Source organism: Hypomesus nipponensis, chromosome 15 (assembly GCF_054491055.1).
Source record: "Hypomesus nipponensis isolate SF chromosome 15, ASM5449105v1, whole genome shotgun sequence".
Classification (NCBI taxonomy): domain Eukaryota; kingdom Metazoa; phylum Chordata; class Actinopteri; order Osmeriformes; family Osmeridae; genus Hypomesus; species Hypomesus nipponensis.
Window position 1 is genome coordinate 12,526,496 of NC_140375.1, and position 27,940 is coordinate 12,554,435.

The following is a 27,940-nucleotide window of genomic DNA, read 5'->3' on the forward strand; positions in this document are numbered from 1 at the left end:
GAAGTGTTTAAAAAAAAATATGACAAGTTTTATGACAAGTTTTGCTTCTAAAAAACATACCTATCCTAGCTGTAAGGCAAATATAATTAATGAATATTATGAATGGTCTTTTATACTGGAACCATGCAGGCCTAACACAATTGTAAAGTTTGTATTTAGTAGTATTGCCAAGTATTGTAGTTTCAAACATTGCTTAATAGTTGGCAGAGAACACGGTTATAGTTAAGGTTCTGTACCAATACTTAAATTGGTTATCGAAAGCCAAAGGATTTTGCGACAGTTTTTCATTTATAGACAACGCGACACACTTGTCATTCCAGTATTAAGCTCATAATTGTGATGTGGTGAAACACACCCCAGTCAAAGCCACAATGGATGTCTTGTTCCAGCGCTTAACCATGGACATGCACAGGCAGGCAACACACAACAGCCACAACAAATGCCGCACAAATATTATACCTATATGGCAGCTTGCTGGTATCTTTGAGAACTGCCAAAATAGTGATTGTCCTTTTTGTATTACTGTAAACTCAAGCAAACTTGAAGGGGAAGGTGAACACAGTGAAAACATCAGTAATAAAGTCAGACTGTTTGATGGATGTAGATTCAGTTCCAGACCAAGTGAGTTTCTTATCCAGCAATCAGGTGTGCATAGCTCAAGGTTAGCTGCTAATCGAATGATCAAGATGAATTTAGTCTTCCAGTGTGTGAATCATTTAGACCCCAGTGATTAGGTCTTTTTTCACTATTTTTTTTAAATGTCTTGTTTCAAGTTTTTTATTTTAATCCATGGCAGCTTTGGACCAACATCAAATAGGAAGGTATAAAGTGGTTATGTGGGGGTGTGATTGTGGAAGTCTGTGGATTTATGCAAAGTTCTTTACCGTTATGGTAAATGTGTTAAGGTTCCACATTGTTGCATATAGAACAGGGTGAAACGGCACAACAGTGAAATAATCCACATGTCTCAGCATGAAACAGACATGCTAGATGAAATTCTGATACACTTACAAAATGTGGATTTCCCCTAAATCCACTCTGTTAATTTGACTGGAATCCTTATTCTACTTTGTTTCTTTGTTTCTTGAAATACATGAGTATTTCAGTTTCTTTCTTACACCTTTTGCTACATATTTTTTACACCAATGTTTGTTAGTCTAGAGACTATAACGTAACACTATATGTTGGTTTGAATGTAGGCCTTTGTCTACAACTCACTAATGTGTCTACAAGTCCTGAAGGCTTTATGCAGTCATTAGGCTGGTCTGTCTTAACATGGTATCCATCTTCACACAGTCTTCATCTTCCGTCTGTCCTTCTTTCAAAGGCAAATAACCCCCCCAAAAACAGCTACACAACCATCTGAATCAACAGCAGGCTGCCCGGGGTCAGGTTCCACACAGGTTCATTGCAGCTGGACTGTTGTGTAAAGTTTTAAGTGAAACTCGACATGCTCCAACATTTCATGATGTGTAAGACTAATGGACAGGCTCGAACTACTCGCTCAGGCCATCCAGTTCATGAACTTTGAGGTTCCCTGCTCTAGCTTAAACACCTAAGGATCAGACGTTTTAAGCTGTCGGCCTGGAACTAAGACACAGGAGAACAGGGTGCGTGAGGGTTCCTGGAAATGCAAACTACACTGCTACAGCTGAAAAGAAAAATACACAGCTGTTAATTCAACTCAGCTGAAAATACTGGCCCTCCCTCAATACACAGATGGTTCACAGAAGATCTCTTACAATCCAGTACACTAAAGTACTGAATACAATGGTAGATGGACAATATTTGGAGGTACGTCTTCAGTCAGACATGTTGGGTGGTGCAGAGTTCAGAGTTTAAAGAACATGCAGCCAAGAGACCACACAAGTGTTTTTAATTTAAGATTAGTGTTTGAATGTAGAGTTGTACAGTAAAACAGTCAGTGTGACAATGCAATGTGGGATTCTCTTTGTCCAGTCATAAAGGGTGAAAGAGACTTTATGCACACGCTCTCTTCTTATTTTCAAGACAATAACGTCTGAGTAGGACCCAGTGGAAATCTTAAGAAACCAAACAGAAAGCTGTCACCTTCAATCAGAGTTTTAAGAGTTTTTGATTTGTTCCAAATCCTGTCTATCAGGACAGAGTAAGTTCCTTGTACATTTGGACAAACTGTAGCTGTTAATCAGACTCAAGATGGCAGTAGAGTGCAGTAGAACAATAGAGTGCTTGAGAAGTGTTGAGGGGGATTAGTAGAGAGGTGTTGAATTTAGGATTTGAGTATTCTATCCAACCCAAACGAGCAAATGATTTGCAGACAATATGTTACATGTTGATTGAGCATTTGATTTTAAAAAATGCTCGTGTTGTACTAGATAATATCATGGAAATTAACCATCAAATGCACTGTGCTATTTCTTTTTCAGGCATTGTTGAACTCAATGTGAAAATAATCATATACCATTTTTAATCATTCATTTGAGCATTTCACTCAAATTGAGTGAAGGCAAAAACATACATACAGTTCTATATATAGCAGTGAAAGGACTTAAAACAGAAATATAGGAATAGGGACAGGGATAGATGGATGGAGAAGTGGGTGGTAGGAGGAGGGATAGTCCCATCCTCATGAAGGTTTTTGCATTGTAGAAAGGGAGGCACCTCTTTACTAATAAGCCCTTCACCTCCACTTTTGGTTAGTCCCTTATGAATTGATATATTGTTATTTAATAAATCATGTTTGAGTTAAACAGAAGTGTGTGTGCAACATGCATGCAATACTAGAAATAGTTTGGCGATCATTAAACTTTGAGGGCTCCACAGAACTGAACATACAAGCATTGATGGCGACATGGCGGCATGGTATTACAACATACTGTTGAAATATCAATCTCTGCTGGTATTTTCAAAGCTAATCTCCATTCCCAGACATACCTTTTACATTAGCACAATTATAATATGGTTAATCTCAACCAACTATAAGTTATCTAATCATACCACATGAACTAAAATCAATGCAAAATACAAGGTCATGAGAGTGCTTGTTATGAGTGAAGGTAAAGTGGCCAATCAAGTTATCGTGACCATCCCACGTTGTGGAAATTGGCTCTGCTGTACAAATAAATCAACAAAAAACACACATATACATTTCAATACCTAGATAAGGAATAGTTATTTACAAACAGAAAATAATTAAGAATTATTGAAATGTGTTTACAAAACATTTGCTAATATGGTCAAATATCCATGATCATACACAACTCATGCTGTAAATCGAAAGCATACATTAATAAACTATTATTAGGTCTTTTGAATCTGAATGGGTTTTATGAAAGAAAAAGGCTTGCTTTACACAAGGGAGATTATTGCATTTACAGTATTGTTTTTGTATCTTTTGTGATTTCCCCCCCAGTGTTTTAAGGCAAGCATAAGCCATGAACACAGAGACGCCTAACAGCACCAAAAAAATCACAAAACATGGAGTCCATGCAGAAATGAAAACACTGTTTTAACAAGATATATAGATACACATCAATGTTTGGATTGGTCCTTCTTTTTTTCACCTCAACTAACAGAGAAAAATGTCAGCTTTCTGAAAACATGGTTGTGCACTCCACAACAAAAAGTATCTGAAGTGGTTCAGACAAAGATGAACATAGTACTGTTAATCATCCTGCCTTTGTTGTGCTGTAGTGTGATGCTCTCTTGTGCTGTACACTGACACATAATCGTCCCTTGTGTAGCCAAATCCCTGTCCCTTGCTTCTTTCTCTCACGCTTCACTCCGTCAGTAAGGGTACTGCTTTTGCTTTTTCCCAGCAAAACAGGACAGCCAGGTACATACCAGCATGGCTGCCGCTGCCCCAGCCCCAGTGCAATAGTATGCCCAGCCAATCTGACAGGAACCTTGAGAGCAAAACAGGAAACGGGGTTACATTAGTACATCTGACAGTTTTGGTACCTTGGCATGGCCACTTTCAGGTCTTAGACAACCTGTAGGAGACAGGCCGTGACCACATATTTGGAGTAGCACTCAATCTCTATCTCAAAACCTATCTTTCTCCAGCATATCTGCTTTACTAATAGTATTGCTAGAATTATTTTATAGACATTGATCTCAAATCAGAGGGGGAGTCAAGTGGCTGACTAAACACTTACAAACTGTACCATTACTAGTTTTTCAAAAAATGTTTGTCAATAATCATTGTCACCCTAATATCTTCACAAAATATTGCATACAGGTAATTTAAGATAGGGTCCACAATATATCTGTTTTATAAACAAACAGGTTGGTTCTTCTCCTATTGCATGCTGGGAGTTTCATGGGAGAGCCTCCCAGTGTCTCAGTACTGATGAAGCTAGTTGCACAAGTTCAAAATAAAGTGGCCTGATGGTCAACATCCACCTCCCATTAACTAGCATCTAATATGAAGCTAACAACACAGCATTGTACCACAACTAGGTCACACACACAAAGCACCACATTATTAAATGGAAGTCTTTGAGTTAAAGTATATATCCCTTGCTGTTGTCTTTTAACTTACCCAGTTTAAACTGGTCTGAGCTGTTGTTACAGGTCTGTCGGACCTCTTCACTGTCCCAGCCTAGGGGGAAGAGGGCACAGCCAGATCCTATTAGCAGTCCTGAATACAGCAACAAGGGAGGAGTTAGTGATCATTATTGGGAAACCCACTCATCAGGGATTGTGTTCAATGTATTGTTTATTTTATCACTATGTGTTAAGGATAGCGCTGAATCCAGAGAGAAGAAGTTAAAGATTTAAAGATTAATGGCACAGAGCTGGTTTTAATATGTATTGTATTGATTGTATAATTGAAAACACACACACTTACAAGAGACAGACTATGGACTATGGGTACTGACTGTATCTGACAGGTGACTTTACACTACAGGTGTCCATTCTATAAATAATCAGACATTTGATGTTTGCAAATGATGTGAGGCCTGTGAGGGCCTCTGAGAAAGTCTGTCTCATTTACAATGCAAAATCAGAGTAGACGGGGATCTTCAGATGTTCCTTCCCCTGCTCCTAAATCCTTATCATCAACTGCCTGCAAGAGTCATCTGTTAAATAAAGTTTAAACGCAAAGTGGAGTGACTGTGTGGCCTTCAGAACATCATACAACTATCTTCCATAGAGAAATACATGCACAGAGAGTTTGAAAGTGGGAAGCATTCTCGGCAGGACCAGTAATGTATTCATAATAAATATTAAACCAAATCTGAAATTCTCTTTCATGTGTTGAGAAACGCAGACATACTGCGGCGTGACATCCTTTTAGTTTACTTGAAGAACTTAAGGTACTTCATCAACAGCTAGAATAAAAGGTTCTACAGTTAAATCACAAAAAATGTGGCCATGTTTTGGAATTCCGAATATTTTGCTAGTTTGTTGGACTGTTTCAGGTCAAAAAGTCAAATTTGTACAAACATGAAACTAGTCTCAAATCGTACTTTGGATTTAGTTTCCATAACAGCAGACAAAAATAAAGATATAAAATAATAAAGATAAAAAAAGAACGTGAGATGGGGGGTAAGGTTTAGAAGGTAAAGAGGATAAACAGAAAAGAGAGTCATAAATCTTTTATCAATGCTTTAGAAAAAGAGTCGCCTAAATGTAATTTATATTCTTGACTGAATGAAGAATGAATTTTAGCTATTTGCTTTTCTATCTGACCTTTCATGTCCCGGCCTTTCTCCACATCTGGGCGTGCTCATATCTTTTGTCTACCATTCCTACTCCACATCAATAGGGAAAGAAAATCCTGCCCTCTTCTATGTTCACACAATACCATTCATGGTTATCATTCAAAAGTCCAAGAGGTGTCATAGAAAGAGAAAGAGCTAGATAGAGAGGATAGAGAATGGGTAGAGAATGGACCGAGCAGGATAGAGAATGGCTGGAGTCTGTCTGGGACATGAATGGCTCATGTAAAAGCCAGGGGGACATTCAGTGACACGTTCCCTTTGGAAGTGAAAACTGCAGAGAGGCAGGGAGCTGTAAAAACAGACCACAGGGAGCAGGATAGGAGCTGTCATCACTAAACCAACATCCTGGACAGGCTATAGACACTGTTCCTCCTGTGGACAACACAAATGGAGTCACACATGCTGAGGGGAGTGGAACACACAAACACCATTCTAACACTACATAAGGTTGTGACACTGACACAGAACAATTTTTTAGTTTGATAAAGTGTAATGTAAATTGGGCAAGTAAAGTATCTGTTTTGGAAAAGTGTGACCTTAATAGTCCTAGGAAAAAGAATCAAGGGACACCTTTCTGGAATTCTACTTGCGGTTATGCACCCAGTATGAAGTCCGGCCATAATCCCATACACACTCTCCACCCATCTCTGATGCATCAAAGTTTACATCAAATGTAGAGAAAGGTCAGGGCCATGTTGGCATTTGAATCCTTGAAATATGTGCTTCAGTGTCCAGGGCCATGATCACTATCAAAGCCTATACATCTAAATATTTTGAGCACCTCCCAGCTTTTGATTTAATGGTTTAGCACACTGCAGTCTATGATGCTGCTGCACTCCCTTTTCAGGATCTACATTTTAGCACCACACCATGCATACTGCTTAGGTTACTGCCGTTTGTATTATATATAGTTCTCTTTTTTAACAGGATCAACATAGTTTAGAGGGCGCTAACTCAGCACTGGTCTTATTGATGGAATGTGCTCCAGTCAATCCCTCTCAAAGCAGGCAGATCTTGAAGCTGCTGAAGAGATGGGGGGGGGGGGGGGGCACAGATGGGATTTAAGAGTAGATTGGAATATAAACATTATGGTTTCAGGGTGCAATAGCTGGATTCCAACTTTTTAACTTACTATAGTAGTCTTGCGTTACCAAAGATAGTTCCCTTAGGATACCTCAGTGAAAGCTCCAAAAGCGTATCTGAAGAAGAGGTCTTTGGCACTGGACTGTCTGTTTCCATGGGATGAATACACTCCTGTGACAGCTCAATGTGTTCCATGTCCCCCCGACAGGCCTCTTTCCACCACTGACCCCTCCTTCCACTGGCCTCAGTCCTAATTGGAAGCTTTTGTTGAATTGATCTGTTTTCAGCACATTTGTTCCTACCAATAGCTTGTTCATCAAACTAAGAAATGTATTTATTATGCCCAGATCATTTTGTCATTAATGGGAACATCAGTTAAAAGAGAAAAATATACCTCAGGTTCACAAGAGATTAAGTAGGCTTAGTCAATTGTAAAGGATTTAAGGAAAGTGAAAATGGATAACATGTCAGTCTTTTTCTAAAGAGACAAATTATACAAACTTTCTAAAAGCGTATATTATCTATTTGCTTGCCTTATACACAAAAGTTTTTATGATCATAAAAAATTCCAAAAGGACATTGTCTGTCAATGTGATCCTCTTCACAGAAGAGTGGAGAGACTTTACAGAGTATCAGCTTCCTGCTCAAAGGCTTACACATCTGCGTGATTTCCACTAGGTTCTCCCTACTGTTGTCCTTGCTCAACCAGTTACTAAATTGGGCATCCTTCGCCCCTTTGTCTGGGCAAGAGAAGTAAAAAGAAACAAGGAAATGCTTAAAAGGGGGGGGGGGGGGAATGAGGCAGAGCCTGTGCGAATCTTTTTGTCCTGTCTCAGACATTTTCAAACCCCATACGTTCCCCTGATAGAGTAGACACACCCCCAAGCTGGTGAAATCCAAGGTACGACAAAGGGTAGCCACAAATGAGTTGAATTCACAAGATGTGACCAACTAAGATCTCATAAAATCATAAGATCTCATTATTTTAACACTGGGGGTATTCTCTGTATTCTCATTGCTACTGGAGAAGTCTTTCTCTTGACAGTTGTAACTCCAAGTCATTCACTGCTTTGTCTTCGACCAATGCAGAATTATGTCAGGATCAACATATTTTCTCATGACCTTCTAAACTCAATGGGAACTAATGAGAGCTGCACTAGTGGGGAGGACAGGAAAAGCAGGCAGAACAGTGTGAGGGACAGAGTTATGTCATTACCAGAAGCACTCCAGTCTTCCTGGTTACATTCAACCATTTGTGTTCATGTGTTTGGTTTCTTTCTGATCCAAAGATCAGAAAAGGGTTTGGCCGTCATTTGTATGGTTGTTCAAAAGAAAAACAGGCCTCTAAATAAAACTAATTCTGAGGCTGAGAATGAAGAATATCATGAATGGCTGAGAATTATGGTTCTTTGGGCTTCCTCTGAACGAGCATCGCAAATCATCCCCTTGAAAATGTTTTTGTTTTATTGTTTTATCATAAAAGTGTTTCTTCTCCTTGTAAGCCATAAAAATATTAATAAGATCAGAAATCCCAGTTTGCTGACCATCTATTCTTCACTGGTCTCATAGTCTCCCCCAAGCCCCGACCATTAAAATCAATGGTGATGTATGAGCTGCAGAAACAGGGAGGCACCAAGCTTAAAAAGTAGCCTGTTAACTGTAATAGTTCAGAAGGTAGGAGGTAAGCTTGGCGAGTTTCTGAGTGACAGTGATACATTATTTTACTGCGAAGCACTTACACACTTGAGACAGTTTAATAAATGCCACCAAAATCTGTCCTCTATTGAGGATGCTTCACTTCATCACTGAGAAAAAAATTGTATTACACAGCTGAGTTGGGTCAATGACTAGCCAGTCTTGTTGATTTCTTACATCACACCATGTTTTTTGTAGCTCTATTAGCCATAAACTCAATCTGCCACAACCTCCAGTCTGTCAGTGTTGAATATTATGGTCTCATTATTATACAATGATATCCACAATAATGTCTATATGTCTTTGTTTAACAGTTGCATGGTACAAATTGGTTTGAATCTGGTGACTCTCTGTAAGCATCATCAGCTCAGCTAAGGATATGTGACCAATCAATTTTTTTGAGTAAATTGTAAAACAAACCTCTCTTACAGTGACACAATCCCTACTGTGTAAACACTACAGAGAAATATCAACCTGAAGCCATATCTTTGATAGGGGAAATATATATTTGAAAACGCCCATATAAAGTAGATAAGGGTGGAGAGGGGATTTCTTAACATAAAGAGGGGGATTAGAATAGAAATGAGTGGAACAAAAAAGAGCAACATCAAATGAAAAGAGAACAAAGATATCCCTTTGGTTATTCAATGATTATCACCCTCAAATTTCTGTGTTCCCTTATGAACTCCTCTCTTCTTTTGTCGTGAAGCCAAAGCTAAAATAAGCATTTGCTTTCAGACTCAGTCTGTAAAAGATATTTGACCATAAACAATAGAGACAGTGTCTCACCACATCTTCATTAATCTGGATGGCATACTACTACTATTTATATCTTCACATAAAATATGGAACGAAACTCAGTCATGGTGATCTTGGCATTTAAAGCTGTGAGCTGAACTTCACAACTGCAAGCCATAACTTTTTTTCAAGAAACCTTGACTTTTTGGAAAATTGAGTTTTCAACTTCTTCAGGACAGTCCAGCTGCCCTGGTCAACCCTGCTGTACTCTGCTCATACTTCTTATTGTTCATTTTTATTGTTGATTATAGTTTCTTTTTTTTACTCTTTCTTTGTCATTTGCCTGAATAAACAAAAGGTACATTTTGGTACACACATGATGGGAGAGGGGCAGTGATGGTGTAAACAAGGGATCTGGGGGCCTTCCTCTCTTGCGCTGTGATGCAGACATTGTAAATCAGAATCTGAACAATCCAGCCTATAGAGGGAGGGTGCATTTGTATGTGTCAGTGTAAGGACATTTAAATACAAAAGACACACGTCTCTATCCCTTCAGTTGGTGTTGGATCAAGACTCTTGTGGGGAGGATGGCTTTTTTCACTCCAAACACTCACACACAAACACAGCCCCTCTGGGGCAAATCTGTGTCATCTACCTCACAACTGCTATCCAGATGAGTGGGTTTGAGCCCAGCTTCAACTCACTGAGATTCAGTGGGGATACCTTTGTCTGGCCCTTATCAATGAGGGATTTCTGGGTCTGGCCTGAGCCTGTAGGAAATATGAGTCTGGGCTGGCCTGGCCTGTCCCAAGGACAGATGAGGCAATGGTGCTGGGTCTAAAGCCTCAGGGCTCCCAGCAAAGACCGGCTACTGTCTGGTATATTAGTGTTGGATCACAGTCAACATTCCTGCTGGTTATAGTGTAGGGAGCGCATTTATGTAGCCCAAGCCGGGGAAATGGCCAACATTAACAATCCTAAATGTTGAAATATCCAGATTTTCCAGATATTTGTATAATTTAGCAGCATGTACTGTTGTAGAACACACGTTAACAGCCAATTTCCATTGTGTTTCCATGTGTCTGTCTGCCATCCTTGCATGTTGACAGTTTCTGAATGAATAACCAACGCTCTACACATGGATCAAAGCACCACGTCACCCAACACAATGCCCCCGACCAACGAATGATCTCCCCAGCCATGGACCTAACGATTAGCTCATTATCACAAGGTGTTGTGATAAAGGACACAGTAAAATGATCTGCATGCTTGGCCCAAGCACAAGACAGTCTTCTCTAAAAGGGGCCATGGAAAGGTTAGTGGAATATGACACAGGAGAGGCAGGTACGTGGCTTGAATGAAGCCAGGGACACACTGTCTTGGGCTCTCTCAGCTGAAATCTTAAGTAAACATACAGTATGCAAGCTTAAGACACCAGCTCCACGAGGAGGTACAGGGGCATGAGATGGAGAGCAGATGTGTGCGGCTCACCTGCAGTGACAAGTGTAGAGCTTTCAACAGCTCAGGGGAGGATGAAGATCTCTACTACCACATCAATAAGCTCCTCAGCCTCAGCCAGGGCCCAAGGTGCGATGCCTTGTAGTCTCTGTCTGAAGGCCCCACCCTACTGACATTGCAGATCTGTGGGGGGTCTGAGTTCAGGACCAGCAAGATGAGGAAAGGGAAAGGGACTGAGCCTTGGATAGTGAGCCCAGAGGCAAGAAAGCTTAGCACAGGTGTCTGGCTGGTTCAGCTGTTTTTCTGTAAGCTGAGAGAAGAACTGTGTCAAACTGTCAATGTTATAGTAGATGCTACTGTTTAATCTTTCAAAATCGTGTTATCTGGGATGTGTTTTGGATAAACTGCTACCTGGATGTCTCTGCTATCTATTTGACAAGATCTACTGTCTGTAAGCTGAATTTTCTGAACTTTTTAGCCTCAACATTTTTGAACAGTAAAAGATAAACCGGGAATTCCAAATCTGTTGAAAAGAATACACAGCAGCCTTTTGTCGTGAGAGAAATGCTTAAACCTGGATGGGTATTCACATCCTCCCATCTGGTTTTGTCATCAGAATACTGTCATTTAGAATAATACACTGGCTTTCCTATAAAGTTTTTGATATTTTCATTTGAGCGTGTTTTTATCTACAGACTTTTTTTCATAAAATCACACATTGCCTCTGAATCCCAAACTCTTGGAGTAAAGGGTCATATGAATATTTAATCAAAATTGTCCTCCTCATGAATCATAACTATATTTGTGCCACAAAAATCAAGACACCAATGGCATGTTAAAATGAAGGTACACGGAAAGCACATGAAGGAAGAGGACAAAAGTGACACTAGTTTCCCCTTTACAAGACCAATGATGTGGCTTTAAAAGAGAGAGAAGAGCGAGCTAATGAAGGGTAGTCCACATTCTTGCCTTTTTCACTGCATGAATAATGGAGAAGCCATATTTAACAGTGTAACCTGATGACCTTAGCCAAAGGAGCTCATGCAGAAAGACAGACAGACAGCTACGGGAGAAACTCAAGCCATAATGGACATCAACTGGGGATGTCACAGCAGGCACATTTTTGTATCAATATCTCTTTCGGCTTTAAAGTGTCTATAGATGATGGCTTTGCAGTTATTATGCAAATATACAGGACATGCACCCTTTGACCTAAGTGAACCTAGCCTGAATGGTGGGTGCTTACCTCTGACTTATAAGAAACTTCTCATTTTGGGACAGCAGAAGACAAAAAATACAACTCTTTATAAGATAATGTAACAGCTCTCATCACAGTGGGGGCCTTAAGGGCTCTTTATTTGAAATGTCAGCGAAAAGTACATCCCACTCTAACTGGCAGCAAAAGGAACATCTGTGGTTACTATCTAATGGTGAGGCATATTATTATCAAGCTCTTACATGTTCCAAGTAAGAGCCTGAATGGACATTAAGTTTTGCTATGCCAGGTCAGGGATGCAGTTGTGTTAAGGAAATGGCATCAACATCCACTTCGGCTCCATTACCGCTCAGTAATTTCCCCACTAAACCCATTTAATGTAGACAAATAATCTACTTTGAGAGCTGGATGAAGGATGGCCTGGCCTCACCTCTCATCTTGAGTGTTTGGAAGTTGAAGGTTTCACTTGCGTTTCTCTGTAAAGAGGTTTCAGGGGTGTGGAAAAAAAGTGTTATATTATGAATCCTCCTTCACCATATTCTCAACAGGTGCATGTGGGCATTGACTAAAAGGATGGTACCGGCCTGAACAGACTGGCCCCTACAGTGAGGGTAAACATGTCATATCAGTAAACATGTCAGGCTGGGCTAGGCCCAGAAAGACCACTGAAAGACTCCCTTTGGGCTGAACATAAGTGGGGGTGTCTCCATTCTAGCCAACATTGTTATTTTGTTAAAGAAACTAAAAGTGTTTCAGGGGAAATTGAAAGACACAAAAGCAGACTGCCTATAAAAAAGGTCATCACTTAAAAATCTGAGGGTTGATGTGATTTGCTGATGTTCCTCATCTCTCCCTCATACCCACCCAGACAGCAGCTCAAGAGATAAACCAGAACATGTGCAACTAAGGAAAAAATAAATTGAAGCAAAAAATCACACAGACTAGCAGTCAAAACATAGATACATCATCAACCTTACCATCATCATCAACTAACCTTCTCTGTAATCATATATTTTAAAAAGCTGTCTATAATTGATAAACACATTCAAAAGACTGCATCAATAGAGCTACACAAGGCTGTACACATTTATGGTATCAGCTTATCTTATTCCATCCTGTTTACCGAGTAATGGCTGGCTAGTTCTGAGCTGCACTTGATGTTAAGCCTTTTTTGCAGTCATGAAATATGTACAGTATACTGTATATATCTGGAAAGCGTTAGCCTAAATATTTTTCTTTGGTGAGCCACGACAGTCAGCATTCTCATGGACTGAAACAGTGTTCATTTGTGCTAAACCACTTAACCTTCACAGGCAAAATAAGGCACCAGGGTATATAATGACATCTATTATGGATCTTAACCTTAAATACTTTCAGTTCTTGGCTGTTAATCAAAGCGCTCTTTCTCTCTCTCTTATCAACTATCAACTGACCAAAACATTTACAGAGCTCTGTGGAAACTCCTCGTGAGCCAACCCAACTAATGACCAGCTGGAAGAAGGAAGAGACACAGAACAATAATGCTAGAAAGGACACTGACAGCATCTCCACACCCACTGCCATTGCCACTCTATTGGTTAGCCTGTCAGCCAAACCTCTTTAAAAAATAAATGACATACTGCACACATCTTTGTATTTATAAATCCACCTTATGGTTTGAAAACACATTTGATAATAAGGAGAAAATAAATCTTAGAGATATGATGAGACTAATGTGACTGTGTATTGTTAAAACCTGTTTTAATCCAGAGGGGCCTGCTGCTATAGAGACATTGGATGTAATTTCTTGCTCTCCAATAAAACTATTATAAAAATATTTTATGACAGGTAAATGGGATTTTCTTATTCTACTCCTTTCAATCTCAATGACATAATTTCCTTTCTTGCTGATGCTGATTTCAAGGCTTCAGTAACAATAGTAACTAGACAAACTTTCTGGAAAAGTCTAAACCCTTTTTACAATCCACAGCAGGCGACACATTTTAGCAGTAAAAACAATGACTTAACACCAGAAAAGACTGAAATAACTTCCTGTCTATACTACGATTTTCCAGACTTCCTGTTTGGCAAAGTTAAGTCCCTGCTGAAGCTGGGATATCCATCCTATATTCTCTCCCTCCCTCTATTTTTCTCTCTTTGTTACTGTCCAGGTCCAGCCCTTGGGTCACTGAGCACTATCCCAATCTTTTTCTTCCCATCCTGCCACACCATCCAGACATGTGCACAGCCATAAAGTGGAGAAGTCAGGGGGGGGGTTGCCAGACGGACAAGGGTGGAATAGAGGGAATGGGAACAAAGAACAGGGTCAACAAAGACTGAAATAGTGAGTTACAGATTGAGTGTAAAATAAATAATACAATATAGTATATCCACAAATAATGGGGAATGGAGTTGATAAAGACGAGGGAAACAAAACAAGAGTAATACGTGTTGGAACATGAACAGAATCCAGTCCTGCCCTGCCAGTGGTCCACTCCCCTCAGGCTACTGACAAGACAACCAGGGAGCAATACCTTGCTACCATGGCAAGTTCCCACTGTGTATTATGTGAATATAAGGATATTAGGACTCTAGATAAAGGAAAAATACACTGAATTTTTAACAGAAGGTCGTTATAGTGGCTCAAAATGAGCATATTCAGTGTGTGAATGGGGTGGACTGCAGTCTTTTTGATGAATCACCTCAGACAATGATCTACTTTGTATTCATCACTCAGGACATTACCTTGTATTGAAGATCTGGATCGCCTTCTATGAATGACTATCTAAGGGAGTGAACCCCGAAGTTGCCATGGGTCACATGGTTTGAATATTCCTTGGTAAATGGTAAAATGATTCAAATCTGTCAATTCCTTACTCAGAGGGATCTAATTAATTTTTGCAGTACCAAAGGATTTCTGTTGGTTACCGAGGAAGAGGAGTCACACAATGTGCTGGTATCAATCCAGATGGCAGAAGGACAAAGATCCTGGCTGTGACAATATGGCTCTTTAGGTCTGCCAGCAAGGTGCCCCCAGCACCTCCATGCCAACATGTTCACAATTTACTGCTTATCTGGATGGCAGTAACATTTTGAGCTACAGTGGCAGAGAGGGATTCATTACAAGAAGACCAAAAGGAAATATGATGTCTGGGAGGTTTTGATAGATTGACCATAAAACCAGACATGACAACAGATTGGAGGTGACCTCAGAGAGAACAAGAAAGCTACTTAACTAATGGTTTCATCTGCTATGGTACACTGCTGAAAGAAGCCATTATGTGCCATGTGAGCTTGAGATGAGTGAATGGAAGATATGTTAATGGCCATGGTCTCACTGAGTCAGACACCCTTCATTTGCACACAACAATAGAAGAAAAAGAAGCACAAAGGACACAAGCCAGCACTCGGATGATTAACTACAGGACACACCATGATGCACACTCACACTCTTATTACTTGTCTAACTCTGTACCTCATTCATTGATTATCTGTCCCCATAAATTGTGGAGATTGCATCTTAGCTCTGTCCCCATCTTCCGGTCCCTCAGTGATTTTGGCACTAGAAATTAGATTGCTTCAGCAACATTGTGGATGTTCTCTCTAAAAGGACACTGCATTCCTTAATCTCCTTTGTCTTGTACTGTTCTCTTCCACTCTCTCTCCTTCTATCACTCTCTTCTTTTTCCTGTCAGGCCCTTTCCACCCTGCAGGCTTTTGGTTAGAGAGAGGACACAATAAACCACACAGCACTGAGAGCTGCTGAACTGTGTTACCACCAATAACCCTCTTCAGAATGTGCCTGGAACAACACTGCCATTTAGATCAAGATTATTCAGCATTCAGAGATATTATGTTGGCCATCTGTCTCTTCTTGCCTCACTCTGTCTCTCTCCCTTTATCTATCACTTTCCTTCACTGTACTGTGTATAAACACCAGAGAAAAAATATGTTGTGATGGTCTCCTCTTCAAAATACATCAATACGTCCGACTCACCTCCAACAAACTGGATTCCACCAGCCACGCGACCAATGGTTCTGGAGATGAGGTCAGAGATGCAGCAGCCCATGAGGGCAGTAAGGGCGACCAGAAGCAGCAGGCCACACCCCACACCCGTCACAATAGTACAGATCCTCCACTCCAGACTAGGGATGCCCTGGAAGGAGGCATAGCGCCCACACTGCTCCAACATCACCGTGGCCTGCATCTCCTCGTCCCTCACTGGGTAGGAGCAGCGTCGGAATGTGCCAAAGGACACTGGCTTGTCCATCTGAGAACCCAGCAGCCAATATGGCATGAAAAAGCCGACACAGGAGGCTGCAGCACACAGGAGGGACAGAAGGGTCCATATGAAACCTGCACATGTCAGGCTAGATGCCATAGTAGCCACTCTTACAGATCTAGTAACAGTAGTCTTGATAGTCTTCACTGAGTTCAACTCTGTTCTTTATGCTGTTGGAACTGGATATGACCAGAAGGCTCATCTTATGACTGTGACAGTGACTGTCCCCTGAAAGATAGAATGAGTGCCCTTATTATTGCAGGAACTGTCAGATTAAACAGGAGTGATACAAAGTGGAAGAACATATTATTGCAGGAACTGTCAGATTAAACAGGAGTAATTCAAAGTGTAAGAACATATTCTATGCAGGAACACTGGGACATGGAACAAAGAAATGTTCTCGCCATACATGTGTCTATTTAATATTTAAACAAAATATGAAGTCATTACTCTTATTACTACTATTCGTATCAACAACGCAAAGACGTAAAATATTGAGGGTTGTTTGGTGCATTTAAAATAAAAACCTATATTATGCGACAGAAATGGTTAAAAGTGTTTGCAGGCAAGTTTGTACGGCCCAAGGAATATTCAGTGGGACAAGTGATCTCTGGCATGCGTGCACTAAGCAGACGGTGCGTGGCTTGATGACAATGTGGCGCTTTAGCAGCATCTTGTTTGTGACAAAAAATACAAAAATATAACTTACATTATGACAGGATCCAATTAACGCTTGATTGAATTAATCCATATATCTTCATTTTGCATTTACGAAGCAGGAATAAAAACGCCGAAACAAACTTTTCTGGCCGATAATGGTTGTCAGATCATCACCAACAGCCATGAACAAAAGTTATGATTGGGAGACTACTGCAAAAGAGGCAAGGCAAAAGTAGCCTGACTGTAACTGGCGAATGCTCAACGCTGGCAAATCATCTGACACAGTTGCGAATCGACATTCCTGCTTGAGCTGGTGTGGAAGACTAGGGCGTGAGTTGTCTGTGAGCCGCACTTGTCGCAAGGGGACCATCAATCAAACAACCCCCAGTCCCCATCTCTAGTTTATTACACAATTTCATAGCCTACTGTCTACTGTTCGTAGCATAACCAGTGTCATTTGAATTAAAGAGCGATTCAAAATTGAGGAGGCAAGAGTCAACCAAATTGAGAGAAGGCTGATCATCATTATTAGCATCACCCTTAACAAATGTGTCTGCCTTTTACAAAACCAGTGTGTAGTGACGAATACAAGCACATCACGCATACACATTTATAGTGAATAAAAGCTAAGCTAAATGGGTCATGGTATGTTTACGAAATACAAGTCGGAACAGATTCGTTTCTGTTTTGTTTCTCTTGCATCCGTACCAGTTATTATCGGTGCACACAACATCCTAGTTGTAATCAAGTAGACGTGGAAGAATTGTGTTAACGGTGAAAAAACAATGGAAATTCCAACTGATACTGGCAGTATTACACAAAACAGTAATGTGGTTACACAACCCAACAACCCACTTTCTAGGAAACTTAATAAAATGTTGGATACCAGGCTCGACAATGACAAGGTGAGTTAATAAAGAAGCTAGCCAATGTATGACTTAAGTCTAGCTAGGCTAGCCAAGCTAGCTAGCTACTTCAACAATTGATGGGCTACTGTCGTTGATTATCTTGGCGATATACTATTAACTGTACTGCACAAAAGTCAGCTATTGATTTCAAGTTTAGCACTTTCAGATAAAGGTACGTCGGTCCTGGTAAACTCCCTAAGGATATACCGAGAACAACTAGGTAGTGTTAGCCTATATAGCTCTGAATATACTGACACCTGTATCATTTGTCATCTGTTTTGCAGGAAATGCTGGAAGCATTGAAAGCACTGTCTGTCTTTTTCACGGAGAACAGTTTGCGAACAAGGAGAAATCTACGTGGTGACATTGAAAGACGAAGCTTGTCCATTAACGAAGACTTTGCACGAATGTTCAAAGATGTAAACGAGGTAGCTAGCATAGCTCACCTAAGACCAAGTCCGTGCAATAAAGTTTTTCTTTAATCCGTTATCAATATGAGAAGCAAGGCTCAATAAGTCTTACACATCTTAGTATTGTATTACATGTAAATAATATATAAATGTATTGCAGCTTAGTAATAGTATAATGTATGCATGATTCACCATGCAATTATGTATTTATGTTTTGTTTCTCCTTAGGAACTAGAAAGTGTGCATGAAGATGTCCAAGCCATGAGCTCATGTTGTGAAGAGATGACTAATAGATTAAAGGTAGACCAAGTCAAATATGTCAAAAGTACAACAATATATATTTTAGTATTTTTAGGCCTAATTCAAAACTTACTTTTTAATTATTACAACAGGCTGCCAAAGTGCAAACCCAAGACCTAATTGTGAAAACCAACAAATTACAGGGAGAAAAGTGAGTTGATCCTCATTCTATATTTGAGTGTAGGTGTATGTTTGTGTGTGTCATCCCATATCTGTTGTTGTAGTTTGTGTTTTATAGACTTTTGGACAACACCAGTGACCAACTAAACAGTTTAATAAGCATCTTTCCAAAGTACACTTAATTTGTCCCTATGGGGAAATTGGTTGGCTGAGTTCACTCAAGTTAAAGCGAACTGCATTTCTTTTCAGATTATATAAGACGACACACCTAACCAATGTCTAGAATTTACACAAAGGCATTGTGTATGCTCTTTAATATTGTGTGAAACTGACATTTGATTAATAGTTGTTATTAGACATGAGGTAGTAGACACTCAAAATATCAGTTTCTCAAAAGAAACATGGTATTAGTCCATCCCTACAGTTTGCAGTGTGTCAGGACTCAGAGATAGTGCCAAGCCAGAAAAGCTGGTCATAAAGTTTCTGGTTTAATTATTCATGAGTTGAGTAATGTCTCTTCACATAGTAGCATCCAATGAGAAAGCACTACCCTTAAGGAGGTGGTGGTAACTAGAGCTACACAAATGAACATAGCGGTTACTAGTAGACAATTCAGTGTCTAATATGCCATTACACCCATGTGTTATGTTAGACGTACAGCAATCTTGGTAGTTTGAAAGATGTTTATGTGCAAGCAAGAATATTCAATAGAATATAGTACCGCATGCCCAGTGAGCTCAAGGATGTTAGAAATGTTGTTGGTGAAAGGATCACTGCTTCCATCTAGTGTTGGATAACAGGTTTTCTCTGGACATCTTGAATTCATTGCTCTTTAGATATGATATGGAGTTCCTCGGTGCTGGATCCTTAGCTTAGCACCAACACACTCAACTCTCTCCCCCTGTCAGTCATCGTTTAGAAGTGCGGGCCCAAGTGGCCCAGGCCTTCCTCTCCAAGTTCCAGCTGTCTGCTGAAGAGATGTTCATTCTGCGAGGGGCTCGTGATGCTCCTGTCACTGAGGTATTGTAGCTACTCACTGCCTTGACCATAAATACTATGAGTATCATAAGATGCCTTATTTCCATCAAACATACTGTATGAAGTCTAACTCTGTATAGACCTATGATTATTTTAAGGATGTATGTTTGATGTGGCTCTCTATAGGACTTCTTTAAGGCTCTTAGTCGAGTGAAGCACATCCACGAGGATGTGAAGATCCTTCTAAGGACCAATCAGCAAACTGCTGGGTAAGGAAACAGTTAACCATTTTCTATTGACATTTCTCACTACCATATGTATGGTTTTGACGATCATAATAGGTTCTAAGCCTCGAAAGGTTTGTATTGATAGTAACATCAGAATTTCATTTTGTTGTGTGTAAATGACTATATGTCTATATGTGAAGTACATGTATTTGTGTGTCTTTCTGCAGTTTAGAGATCATGGAGCAGATGGCGGTGCTGCAGGAGACATCGTATGAGCAGCTTTACCGCTGGGCCCAGAGTGAGTCGTTTGTGACACAGCATAGTTGTCTATGCAGGCTGCAATACACTCAGCCTTACGTTAACAAAGGCTTTATAAAAAGCGTTGAGTTACATCACAGTGTAACAAGATGGCACACAGCCTAGTTATCACACGTGATGTATAAACATTGTATAATAGCTGGGTATTTAATAAAGTTAATAATGTGGTAAGAAATACCAAAAATGACAAATCCTGACTGTCATAGAAGTTCACTAATTGACTGATCCCTCCCAGATGAGTGTCGAGGACTGACCCAGGAGATGTGTGACATCACCCCTGTGTTAAGTGAGGCGATGGAGGCCCTGCAGGATCGCCCCGTCCTCTATAAGTAAGGCCTTTTGAATGTCCTGTTCTTGATTACCTGTGTTTGGAGGCTGAAGCCTTTTGCGTTGTCTGCGACTGTACGTCTCTTCATCTGCCTGTTTATAACCTCCAGTACAGAAAGACCCATTCTAAACGACCTCACACTGCTTACAGATGTGTATCGTGTTGATTGATGATCTGGCCAGGTACACGCTGGATGAGTTTGGGACAGCTCGGAGGTGTGCCGTCGTAAGAGGGTTCATCGACGCCCTCACCCGCGGTGGGCCGGGGGGAACACCACGACCTATAGAGATGCACTCCCATGACCCCATGAGGTAACACTCATCAATCCGTCTCTGATCCCACCACAAGCCTGTCTCTTTCTTTAAAGAGCACAATCTTAATTACATCTCTAGTGAACAGCTCTAAGAAACCGCAATTATTGGCTTGGTGCCAATACAGTGTGACCACTGGATAAATATACCGGCTTGACCCTCACCTGCATTCCCATTGGACTAATGAGAGTTTTCTCTAACCACCGTAGCCTGGCTGGCCCTACCATGCACTTTCATACACTGGAGGCATCAGAGATTCTCAGAACATGACCTGTCTCACCTCTCCGTATCCTCTATGTCCCATATACATCCTCTCGTACACATGAATCCTCCAATTGGATTTGTGTCTAAATGTAACTTCAGCATCAAAGGGTTTAGCTACTGTTTTCTTTGTAATGTCACCCTTCCAGGTATGTTGGGGACATGCTAGCCTGGCTTCACCAAGCCACAGCCTCAGAGCAGGAGCACCTGGAAGCCCTGCTGAAGCAAGTCACTATGCCAGGTAGTCAACCTAGACTGCCCCGGTCGTCAGCATTGATGACATCCCCTGCTCCCTCTCAGTAGCCACATCCAGCACCTTATTGCTAGGTTAAGCAAGCACCAGGAGGACAGTTGCTGGGACTTAATGATACACTATATGGTGGCTTTTTCAGATTCTGGAGACATTTTGGACCTGCCACACTCAGTTTGCTTGTTCAAATATAGATGAATGCTTGATTCATGATCCTTCACGGCTCACATATGCTTATTTTTCAATGCTTTGATTGATTGCATGAATATTGTATTTACTTATTGCTAAGTAGTTCCATCATTTAAGCCGGTGAGGTCTGACTGTTTTCTTATTGACAGGATTGGAGGAAAACATGCAGGAGGTGGTGGGACACATCACTGAGGGAGTGTGCAGACCTCTGAAGGTGAGCTGGCTCCAGGGCTGCTGTGCAAAGCTCCATTCACAGTTCCACCATGCTAACTTGTTGGGTTCATCTGTCCCACAGGTGAGAATCGAGCAGGTCATCGTGGCCGAGCCTGGAGCTGTCCTGCTGTACAAGCTGTCTAACCTGCTCAAGTTTTACCACCACACCATCAGGTACCAGCACACCACCACACCATTAGGTACCAGCACACCACCACACCATCAGGTACCAGCACACCATTCGGTACCAGCACACCATCAGGTACCACCACACCACCACACCATCAGGTACCACCACACCACCACACCATCAGGTACCACCACACCACCACACCATCAGGTACCAGCACACCATCAGGTACCACTACACCATCAGGTACCACCACACCACCACACCATCAGGTACCAGCACACCATCAGGTACCACTACACCATCAGGTACCACCACACCACCACACCATTAGGTACCACCACACCATCAGGTACCAGCACACCACCACACCATCAGGTACCAGCACACCACCACACCATCAGGTACCACCACACCATCAGGACCACCACACCACCACACCATTCGGTACCACCACACCATTCGGTACCACCACACCATCAGGTACCACCACACCATCAGGTACCAGCACACCATCAGGTACCACCACACCACCACACCATTAGGTACCACCACACCATCAGGTACCAGCACACCACCACACCATTAGGTACCACCACACCATCAGGTACCAGCACACCACCACACCATCAGGTACCACCACACCACCACACCATTAGGTACCACCACACCATCAGGTACCAGCACACCACCACACCATCAGGTACCAGCACACCATTAGATACCAGCACTCAGGGACAGGACCTCAGCTATGCTTAGGCTACAAGACCTTGTTCAGAAGCAATATGCCATTCTGTATTGAGTTTGTCTGTCTCTGTTTGTCTCCTTCCAGTGCCATCATAGGAACCGGTGTGGCCTCTCTGCTCATCACCATTGAAGAAATGCACATTCTCAGCAAAAACATGTTTTTCAATAGCTTAAGTCTCCATGCCAGCAGGCTAATGGACAAGGTGGGAGATCATTAATGATGACAGTAATAACAATGCAGATGTATATGGGATTTACAGGCCACAACCACTAGCTTTTAGACACACTGAAGGACAGAGGTTCTTTCCATACAAATATTTGTCCTACTCTTTAAGTCAAGAGTGAAGTAACCACAATATTTGTGACATTCTTTAATGTAAGAATAACACATAATAATAAAGATAAAACTTATAAGGAAAATTAACACAGTTATTATTGCATCCCAATGAGCCATATTGTCTACTTGGCTATTTTCAGATGTTCAAAACAAGACTGTTTCTGAAGGCTTGTACAGCCTTCTCTGAAATGTAATCAATGAATGCCGTAGAAAACAGCAACAATGTCTCCAGTTCCTTAGATTGCCCACCAAATATCCTTCAGCACGATTATGTCTCTGTGGACTAACACACCTGCTATCTGATCAATAGGAGGAACAAGTATCATCCTCCAAGTTAACACTAATCAAATCAATAGGGCTCAGGGTGTTACCCTTATGTCCAGCCTAATACCAGGAACACAGCCTCCTCATAATAAGCTCTATTAGATGGCCAGAGGTGCCGGGCTAGGCTGTGATGTGTGAAGAGGAGAGGACTCGTCAATAAGGTGGAGCATGGAGCTGTACTTCAACCATCAACGTTTCAAATGAATCCTAGCAGGTTGCACGAAGTTTATCCTGCAGTTCAATCCGAGAGTAATTGAATTATTCAATGTAATCAGGCTATGAGAGCCTACTGCCCTGAAGGTAATAGATTGGGTTAAGGGGATAGATGTTTCTCCAGCTCTGTATTAACACCTTTGCACTCTTTCTCTCTGGCAGGTGGAGCTCCCACCAGTGGACCTGGGCCCCACGGCCTCCCTCACCCAGACCCTGGCCTTGCTGAGGGAGGTGCTTGCCTCCCATGACTCTTCTGTGGTGCCCCTAGATGCCCGCCAGGCTGACTTTGCCCAGGTAAATGAAGTATAAGCATGTATGATGTTCCAATGGTACTCATTTAGAAGTTAAGAGTCTCGAGAGCCAAGAACCTCGGTTGTTTTTCAGAATAAGAGTGTTTTCTCTTGGATTGCTTTGAGAGTGTGTCTGTTCGCCTGGCGGCCCCTCTGCTAGGTGTTGTCTTGTATCCTGGACCCGCTGTTGCAACTGTGCACTGTGTCAGCCAGTAACCTGGGGACAGCCGACATGGCCACCTACATGGTGAACTCCCTGTATGTGATGAAGACCACACTGGCTCTGTTTGAGTTCACAGACAAGCGTCTGGAGATGCTGGAGTTTCAGGTAAGGCTCATGCCCTGCAGCCCCTCCTGGTGTCTTGAGTAGTCGTAACCTCCTGCAGTATGACCTACACATTGAACAACATTAAACAAATAAAATGATATGGAGAATCGATCAGCACTGGTTCTGGCTGAAGAAGATGCCCATAGAGATATGGCATGGCCTATAATCCAGCACAGTATTAGTTACATGATTTAGTCTCACATTAATTGTACATGGTTTGAGCACCATAACAGCTTGAATGTAAACCTAACTGGTGCTTTTCAATGAGCTCAGTAAAACAAAAGTGTATAAATTGACAATGAAAATTGAGATTAAGACTTCCAGACAACCAATTTCACCCCAAGACTTCCTTCCCTTTTGCCACTATGACTCCTCATCATCCCTCCATGTCTCCTTCCAATCATCTTCACCCTTGCCTCTCCATCCATATGTTCCAGATTGAGGCTCACTTGGACACTCTGATCAACGAGCAGGCGTCCTATGTTCTTACCAGGGCTGGACTCAGCCATATCTACGGCTGTGTACAGCTGCATGGGCCAGAACAGGTGAGACACATACACATTCACGCACGCTTTCACTCTGCCTCACAGTCTTACATTTAATTTGCATTACATTTATGCATTTAGCAGACACTTTTATCCAAAGTGACTTCCAAAAGAGAGCTTTACAAAAGTGCATAGGTCACTGATCATAACAACGAGATAGCCCCAAACATTGTGGGTAGCCAAAACATGAAGCATACACTGTGAAAACTAAATAAGTCCCAAAGGGAAGAACCATAAGAGCATGTAGTTTAACAAGTTACAATCAAACAATTTAACAACATGAACCTCAAAAAAGTGCAAGGGTGTACCAGTGGAAAAAAGCAAGCAGCAAAAATATATTACACAGCAAGTACAGTAGTTTTAAGTCAGTTACAACTAACCAACAAGAGCAACAAGTCTCTCAATAAGAGTCATTGTGATCCTGGAGGAAACATCAGGTCCAGCCAATCAGACATTCAGTGTCTCTGGGGAGTTGATTCCACCATTGGGGGGCCAGACAGGAGAAGAGCTGGTGTTTGGGCTGGGCGCTCTTGAGCGGTGGGACCACCAGACAGTTGTCAGAAGAAGACCGTAGGTGGTGGGTGGGGGTGTAAGGCTGAAGCATAGACTTGATGTAGTCGGGTGCAGTACCGTTCACCGCTCGGAAGGTCAGTACCAGGGTCTTGAATCTGATACGGGCCGTGATGGGAAGCCAGTGGAGGGAGATGAGAAGCGGGGTAACATGGGAGCGTCTGGGTAGATTGAAGACCAGGTGGGCTGCCGCGTTCTGAATCCTCTGGAGAGGGCGGGTTCGTGCCAAGTTTTTGTGATAAGTAGGAACGTAGTCGTACGCATGGAGTTGTTTTTTGGCTGTTGAGAACGAGAATCTTGGAATTCTATTCTAGGAATAAACCCTTTAGTTTTGATCATTATATTGTGTGTCTGTGGATGGAGTTGCTTTTATTGTATCTCCCATACGGACCTGTGTACTGCGCTAATTGATGGAAGTGTTTTCAATTTTACAAAGCAACATACAAATAGAGCATGGGTAGTAAATAAAGTATATAATCAAGGGTCAGAAGTGCAAAGTTCTTACAGTATTTCAATGGTTAGAGCCACAAGGAACAGTCTGTATTGTACCAGACAGTGCAACAATCACATCTACAATATTCTGATATATAAACGAACAAGGTCCAATGACAGGGACGTGCAACACTCTTTCTCTCTGACTGTCTCTGCACATCATCATTATTGGTCTGACATTGTATTTATCTCTGTCACCATCCAGGGTCCACTGGCCAACCTACCCAGCATGGATGTCTCTTCTCTGAAAGCAGCGATGGTAGGCCTGATACTCACCTCATCACTTCTTTCTGGGGGGGGGGGATTTGGCTGTTCAAATTATTTTGTACTATTTTCAGGACACATTTTTTTACTTGTCTTTCTTTCCCTTTTTACCTCCCTGTTTGAGTAGGTCCAGTTTGACCGGTACCTGTCCTCTCCTGACACCCTGGTCATGCCGCAGCTCAACTTCCTGCTCAGCGCCGCCATCAAGTCAGTTCATCTATATTGTACCTGTTGTCAGTGTTAAGAGTTGATAGAATTTAGCTAAAAATGACTGCCTGCTGGATTTTGGTCAAATTAATAGTGTTGGTATACTGTAGCCATTATCTTGTCATACATTCATAGGTCCATCAAGATCAAATTAAATATTTTAATTGCCACAATATAAACAATACACTTGACAATACGCAGTAATTTAGGATCTAAATTTAAACCACCATCACATCAGTGTTTCCCGCTTGGAGGCTGTATATGTTTGTGTTATTGTTCAGAAATGGTCTGTTCTTTTAGCTGAGACTGGGATACAGAGCTGTTTGTGAGTCACAGCTACTAGGAAGTGAGGCAGGCTTGAAGCACTCTGTGTACCCCAGGTTAATGTTCTCTATTAATGGACATGGACAGACTTACTAGCAGGATGCCATTCATTAGCTCTGGATTCATTTCTCCCTCTCTCTTTCCCTGAATGCTCCCTCCCTCCCTGCCTCCCACCCCGCCCCCACAAACAGACACCCTGACAGAACACAAAGAAACTCTAAGCACATGCTCTTCCTCTGAGTGCTAGCATCCACAGTTGAACCTGTGTTCCAGCCATTTAATTTGGGAAAAATGTAATGAGGTTTGTTTATTGTCTACAGACATGTAGATCTGATGTCAGTTGGTGTGAGAATAGGGAATACAATCATATCAAACTGTATTGTCAATGATTGATTGGGTTTGTGTATTGTAGAATCATTGTAGACACAACCCTGCATTAAATGACCGATGCGCTCCAGGGTAGCCCACTACGCAAAAATGAGATGCTAGAACATGTTGGAACTGTTTCTCTAGATGGCAGTGTTCCTCATAAATAACCTTATTACAGAGTTAGTTTACACACCAAACTGTAAGTTCAGATGAAAATACCAGCTCATTTTCATAAAAAAAAAATCAGTTGCACGTTATTGCATACTGTAGTGCCCCTTGTCTTACAGTGAAGTACTAGTAAGGGCCAAGTTATAGATGGAGGTACTACGTTAACCTTCTCTGAATTGCTTAGCAGTAGTTTTGTTGAAAGACAATTTTCTCTCTCTAATTTCAGCAATCTAATACTCATACAAATGTGTGTTTGCAGGGAGCAGATCTTCCGCCAGTCCTCGGAGCTGGTGTGCAGGGCATACGGGGAGGTGTATGCTGCTGTGACTAACCCAGCCAATGGCTACAAGGAGCCGGAGAACCTGGTCCCCCGCTCTCCCCAGCAAGTCACCACCCTGCTTTCCTAGAGTCTCTCCTCTGGGAACCTTCCTGTCAATATCACTCTGCGGACAATATCATGACTTGAGTCTGAGTCTGAAAGACCTGAACCTTCGCACCCGGCATTGTTTTATGACATTGATGTATGATAACCTGTACTGCTAATTGTTTTTTTTTTTTACACAAATTGGTTTTAGGAAGGTTTCTTTTGATGTTGGTAAAAAAAAAGAGGCGACTTAACAGTACCATCAGTTATATGACCAGTCATAAATGGGATCAAACAGCATTATTTAGCGGTTTGTGCATGTCTGTGTGCATGTACAGTTATTTGTACATCAAATGTTTGGTCTTCTTCTTTTTATGTCACTCCATGAAAGGTTGGGAGACTCAGGAGGGAGAGAACAGCACGCACTTTGAAATGAAATATTTATTTTCTCTCTCAACATGAATGGAGATTCCCACCAGCACAGAGATGTGATCCAGAGACCTTGTCAGTGGTGCAGGCGTTGTCCTACAGATACTCATTTGTCCCACTTTCTCTTTTTTGTCCTTTGTTGTATGGTCTCCTTGTTGAAATAACGAAGTCGGCAAACCTTCCAATATGAAGTCTTAATATAT

At 41.6% G+C, this 27,940-nt stretch overlaps 2 protein-coding genes across 2 annotated transcripts; one reads left to right on the top strand and one right to left on the bottom strand.

The window, feature by feature from the left end:
- Positions 1–1,897: 1,897 nt before the first annotated feature.
- LOC146257568 (LHFPL tetraspan subfamily member 6 protein) lies at positions 1,898–17,342 on the bottom strand. Its single transcript, XM_084674552.1, has 4 exons — positions 16,873–17,342; positions 15,878–16,391; positions 4,526–4,624; positions 1,898–3,887 (listed from the first exon to the last, which is right to left on the bottom strand). Exons 2-4 carry the CDS (start codon positions 16,260–16,262, stop codon positions 3,769–3,771), a joined length of 603 nt encoding a protein of 200 aa, XP_084530678.1. The 5' UTR covers positions 16,263–16,391; positions 16,873–17,342; the 3' UTR covers positions 1,898–3,768.
- A 172-nt stretch (positions 17,343–17,514) lies between these two features.
- cog6 (component of oligomeric golgi complex 6) lies at positions 17,515–27,924 on the top strand. The gene is made up of 19 exons (XM_084674551.1): positions 17,515–17,728; positions 18,016–18,159; positions 18,370–18,441; positions 18,534–18,592; positions 19,470–19,581; positions 19,726–19,808; positions 19,994–20,064; positions 20,320–20,413; positions 20,595–20,723; positions 21,134–21,225; positions 21,573–21,637; positions 21,719–21,810; positions 22,599–22,716; positions 23,550–23,681; positions 23,838–24,005; positions 24,443–24,550; positions 25,818–25,871; positions 26,004–26,083; positions 27,204–27,924. The coding sequence occupies exons 1-19, from the start codon at positions 17,609–17,611 to the stop codon at positions 27,349–27,351; spliced, it is 1,941 nt and encodes a 646-aa protein (XP_084530677.1). The 5' UTR covers positions 17,515–17,608; the 3' UTR covers positions 27,352–27,924.
- The last annotated feature ends 16 nt before the right edge of the window (positions 27,925–27,940 follow it).

What these genes read in the sequence shown, in the direction of transcription:
- LOC146257568 (XM_084674552.1), bottom strand. Translation starts at nt 16,262, where the DNA reads ATGGCATCTAGCCTGACATGTGCAGGTTTCATATGGACCCTTCTGTCC. An exon ending in TGGAATCCAGTTTGTTGGAG is followed by an intron (nt 4,625 to 15,877) that starts GTGAGTCGGACG and finishes TGCTGTATTCAG; the next exon opens with GACTGCTAATAGGATCTGGC. An exon ending in CTCAGACCAGTTTAAACTGG is followed by an intron (nt 3,888 to 4,525) that starts GTAAGTTAAAAG and finishes TTTGCTCTCAAG; the next exon opens with GTTCCTGTCAGATTGGCTGG.
- cog6 (XM_084674551.1), top strand. Translation starts at nt 17,609, where the DNA reads ATGGAAATTCCAACTGATACTGGCAGTATTACACAAAACAGTAATGTG. An exon ending in GAGTGTGCAGACCTCTGAAG is followed by an intron (nt 21,638 to 21,718) that starts GTGAGCTGGCTC and finishes TCTGTCCCACAG; the next exon opens with GTGAGAATCGAGCAGGTCAT. An exon ending in CTTCTCTGAAAGCAGCGATG is followed by an intron (nt 25,872 to 26,003) that starts GTAGGCCTGATA and finishes CTGTTTGAGTAG; the next exon opens with GTCCAGTTTGACCGGTACCT.